The sequence below is a fragment of the Ceratina calcarata genome, unplaced genomic scaffold (genome assembly GCF_001652005.2).
Source record: "Ceratina calcarata isolate Rehan_Ccalc_2016 unplaced genomic scaffold, ASM165200v1 scaffold286.2, whole genome shotgun sequence".
In the NCBI taxonomy this organism is placed as follows: Eukaryota; Metazoa; Arthropoda; class Insecta; order Hymenoptera; family Apidae; genus Ceratina; species Ceratina calcarata.
The window spans coordinates 42,159-47,156 of record NW_017150944.1 but is presented as its reverse complement, the minus strand read 5'-3'; the positions used below and the strand labels follow the sequence as shown (position 1 = coordinate 47,156).

At 42.6% G+C, this 4,998-nt stretch overlaps 1 protein-coding gene across 1 annotated transcript in view; it reads right to left on the bottom strand.

Annotated features, from left to right (window-relative positions):
* Positions 1-386: 386 nt before the first annotated feature.
* The window catches only part of LOC108623655 (serine/threonine-protein phosphatase 6 regulatory ankyrin repeat subunit A-like), a 6,231-nt gene continuing 1,619 nt past the window's right edge, over positions 387-4,998 (bottom strand). Inside the window, exons 2-4 of the mRNA XM_026812486.1 lie at positions 4,458-4,542; positions 1,289-3,515; positions 387-790 (exon numbers count right to left, since the gene is read on the bottom strand). Of these exons, the coding sequence (XP_026668287.1) occupies positions 1,490-3,515; positions 4,458-4,542 (2,111 nt within the window). The 3' untranslated portion in view covers positions 387-790; positions 1,289-1,489. The remainder of the gene's footprint in view (positions 791-1,288; positions 3,516-4,457; positions 4,543-4,998) is intronic.

Sequence of the window (4,998 nt, the reverse complement as noted above, 5' to 3'; positions counted from 1 at the left end):
TTGGGTAACGAAGGGAATTTATATTAGATTCTATCTACGTCGTGTTTCAAAATCAAGTTCCAAGCGCGGTATCATAAAATTACAGTAGCATCTTCGTCGAGATCTTGAAAAATATCTTCACTCGTAAAATACTTCAGTAATCGTCTTATCAGCTTAATAATGAACTTGACATAATTAGGAGTTTCGAAAACGTGTAAACACATTTCAATTATATATAATATGTAAATATTTTGAATAACATTTAGTCAAGGATCGCGAAATAAAAAAAAATTCTGAGGTTCATGTCCATTAATTTATTAATCAGAATTAGGTCATTTCCATTAATCATCCATAGTTACTCGGGTGATTTTAAAGCGAATGACCACTGACTTATANTATTCCTTGAATACACAGTGAATCATAATCTCTACTGAAGTAACGGCGGAAAAATGTAACGCCCTCGTCTAACAACTTCTTTCGTAAAATACCTCTATTGAATCGACGTTCTATTATGTCTTCGTACATAGGAAATTCTCTCTGATAATTACTCCGTTTCAAAACCTGAACATCTTCATTTCTCGCGTATAATGCTATTTGGTCTATGCGTTTTGTTAGGATATCATGAAATGTTAGGATAGTATCGTTAATTTTTATGTTTTTCATTCTTATTATCTCTTCAATACATTTTTCCTGAAATTTTAGAGATTGCTCGTTCATATCCGTAGTGATATTAAGATTCTCTACATTTCCGTCATTCACGTCCAAGCTAGCAATCTGCATTTTAATTAGCAGCTGCTGGATATTGGGAAACCTGAAACGATCCATAAGTCTATACTTAGAACAGTATAAGTTTAACGCTGTTTTATGGTCTTTGTTAATAATGTTGATAGGACGTTTCAGAGTAGAAAAGTGTATTATATTATGTTAAGTAAGAATGAGAAGTCGGTTTTATTTAAGTATGTGTCTTAACAGCACTGAGCTGTACTGCTCTTGGTGAGAACGGTTACATGGGAGTGAGTGCCGCACGAAATTGTCGCGATACCTTCGCGCTCACACTCACACATATATACATATTTGTATGTGTCAATAGAAACATGGGAATCTACATGATCTAACAAATGTTTACGTCGGACGCGTTTTCTATGAGAGTCAGACCGGCTTCATACTAATTGGAGCAGGATGCCAGATGAAGTGCAGTGTCACAATTCTCATTTATGGAATCGATGTCAACGTTCGAATTCAAGAGAATTTCCATGATACGCATTTGACCACGCTCAGCGGCGAAGTGTAAAGCTGTGCATCCACTTACATCTTTGTCATTTACGTCAGCGCCACCTTTGACTAGCATCCTGCAAATTTCTTCTAGTCCTGCTTGCACAGCAAAATGAAGCGGTGTATCGCCGCATTCTTTCTTCACGTTGACATCGACACCCTGATCTACGAGGAGTTGTACGATATTTTTGTGTCCCTTCTAAATGGCTAGGTGCAGTGCAGTTTCACGACCTTTGTTTTAGGCAAACACGTTAGCTCCTCTCTCGATTAGCAACCTGCAAATTTCTTGTCCTACTTGCACAGTATCTGGTATCTCGCCCCTTCGAGTTTGCGAGTTGACATTGGCAATCTGATCTGCGAGCACTTGTACGATATCTTCTTGTATGTTCCGAATGACTACCCGCAGTGCCGTTTCACCATTTGCGTTTCGGGTATCCACGTTAGCTCCTCTTTCGAGTAGCAACCTGCAAATTTCTTCTTGTTTTACTCGCACAGCAAGATGAAGCGGCGTCTCGCCCCATCGAGCTTTCAAGTTGACATCGGCACCCTGATCTACGAGGATTTCTACTATATCCTTATGGCTCTTCTGAATAGCTAGGTGCAGTGCCGTTTCTCCACTATTGTCTTTGGCATTCACGTCAGCTCCTCTCTCGATTAGCAACTTGCAAATTTCTCCTAGTTCTATGAGCACTGCCAAATGAAGCGGTGTCTGACCCCCCTCAATTTTCAAATTTACATCGGCACTGTGATCTACGAGGATTTGTACGATATCTATACGTGCCTCTTGAATGGCTAGGTGCAGTGCCGTTTTTCCACCATTGTTTTTGGCATTCACGCGGGCTCCTCTCTCGATTAGCAACTTGCAAATTCTTCCTGGTCCTCCCAGCCCTGCAAAATAGGTTTGTGTCAGGTTCAACTGATTTGCCGGATTGATATCGGCACCCTGATGTACGCTGGTTTGAAGGCTATCTTTGTATCTCTCCCGAATGGTTAGGTGCAGTGCCGTTTCTCCAACATTGCCTTTGGCATTCACGTCAGCTCCTCTCTCGATTAGCAACCTGCAAATTTCTTCTCGTCCTATTTGCACAGCAAAATGAAGCGGTGTCTGGCCGAATTTATCTTTCAGGTTGACATCGGCACCCTGATCTATGAAGAGTTGTACGATATCTTTGTGCCCCTTCTGAATGGCTACGCGCAGTGCCGTTTCACCATTTGCGTTTCGGGTATCCACTTTAGCTCCTCTTTCGAGTAGCAACCTGCAAACTTCTTCTTGTTTTACTCGCACCGCAAAATGGAGCGGTGTCTCGCCGAATTCATCTTTCACGTTGACATCCTCACCCTGATCTATGAGGAGTTGTAAGATATTTTTGTGCCCCTTCTGAATGGCTAGGTGCCGTGCCGTTTCACCATCTTTGTTTTGAGCATCCACGTCAGCTCCTCTCTCGATTAGCAACCTGCAAATTTCTTCTAGTCCTGTTTGCACAGCAAAATGAAGCGGCGTCTCGCCCCACCGAGTTTTCAAGTTGATATGTGCACCATGTGTCATGAGAATTTGTACGATACCTTTGTGTCCCTTCTGAATGGCTAGGTGCAGTGCCGATTCACCATTTTCGTTTCGGGTATTCACGGTAGCTAATATCACGCCTAGCGACCAGCAAATTTCTTCTAGTCCTGTTTGCGCAGCAAAATGAAGCGGCGTCTCGCCCCACAGAGTTTTCAAGTTGAGATCGGCACGCTGCTCTACGAGGAGTTGGAAGATATCTTTGTGTCCCTTCTGAATGGTTAGGTGTAGTGCCGTTTCACCACCTTTGTTTTGGGCATCCATGTCAGCTCCTCTCTCGATTAGCAATCTGCAAATTCCTTCTAGTCCTGTTTGCACAGCAAAATGAAGCGGTGTCTGACCCCCCTCAGTTTTCAAATTTACATCGGCACCCTGATCTACGAGGATTTGTACGATATCTATGCGTGCCTCTTGAATGGCTAGGTGCAGTGCCGTTTGTTCATTTTTGTCTTTGGCATTCACGTCAGCCCCTCTCTCGATCAGCAACCTGCAAATTTCTTCTCGTCCTCTTTGCACAGCAAAATGAAGCGGTGTCTGGCCGAATTTATCTTTCACGTTGACATCGCCACCCTGATCTATGAAGAGTAGTACGATATCTTTGTGCCCCTGCTGAATGGCTACGCGCAGTGCCGTTTCATCAACTTTGTTTTGGGCATTCATGTCAGCTTCTCTTCTCATAACCAGTCCCTCTATATCGTCCGGCCTATGGGGAATTATTATTAATTAAATCACTGTTTTTAAATCTTGTGCTCAGGTCGCAGAGATCAACTCATTAGTCTCTCCAACTGTAGGCAATATTTTTCTTATAGACTGTCGTGTGAAAATGAGGAGGAGCTGAGGTGATTTTAAACAACTTTTTTCTTTGCGAAAAAGTTATCCGAGGCGTGGTTATTGAGTTATTAACAAATATCCCTGCACAATCAGAGCGCGAGTATACAAGGCGGGCAGGAGCGCGGCAACCGCCTCGCGCGATCAGAATTAACAATTAAAATAAAAACGTGTATGCAAATTTTCAATTGCAAAGTGCAATGTGACAGTGGATTTGTAACATGAAAAGTGGCAGTGAATTTGGAAAGTGTAAAAGTGAAAATTTTTGTTTTGTGAAAATTTGTCAGTGGGAAAGTGACAATGATCGTGATGATAAGGAAAAAATTGTCGTGTGCAGGTCACTGACTTACTCCAAGCATCAGCTGCTGCGAGCGATGCATCCTATCTTCGAATGCCGAAGGTCGACCCATTGACCCATTGACGTTCTTCTACGAGCAGGTGCACTGACCAACGAAGAAGTAAGTTCAACTCTGATTCTTTTCACATTTTTCATAATTTTACCTATCCTGTAATTTGTAAAGTTGTGTGTTATTTCATTGAGCATGTTACATTCGTTCAGTGAACGTAAGTAACGACCAATCCCTTTCTTTCTTCTGATAATTAACCAATTTATTAGTTCGTTTTTGCATGCAACATTTCTTTAATTCTATGCTGTCGTCACGAGCGGGACATACGGGCGCGGCAACGCGCGAAGCGGTTGCCGCGCTCCTGCCCGCCTTGTATACTCGCCCTCTGATTGTGCGGGGGTTTTTGTTAATAACTCAATAACCACGCCTCGGATAACTTTTTCGCAAAGAAAAAAGTTGTTTAAAATCACCTCAGCTCCTCCTCATTTTCACACGACAGTCTATAAGAAAAATATTGCCTACAGTTGGAGAGACTAATGAGTTGATCTCTGCGACCTGAGCACAAGATTTAAAAACAGTGATTTAATTAATAATAATTCCCCATAGGCCGGACGATATAGAGGGACTGGTTATGAGAAGAGAAGCTGACATGAATGCCCAAAACAAAGTTGATGAAACGGCACTGCGCGTAGCCATTCAGCAGGGGCACAAAGATATCGTACTACTCTTCATAGATCAGGGTGGCGATGTCAACGTGAAAGATAAATTCGGCCAGACACCGCTTCATTTTGCTGTGCAAAGAGGACGAGAAGAAATTTGCAGGTTGCTGATCGAGAGAGGGGCTGACGTGAATGCCAAAGACAAAAATGAACAAACGGCACTGCACCTAGCCATTCAAGAGGCACGCATAGATATCGTACAAATCCTCGTAGATCAGGGTGCCGATGTAAATTTGAAAACTGAGGGGGGTCAGACACCGCTTCATTTTGCTGTGCAAACAGGACTAGAAGA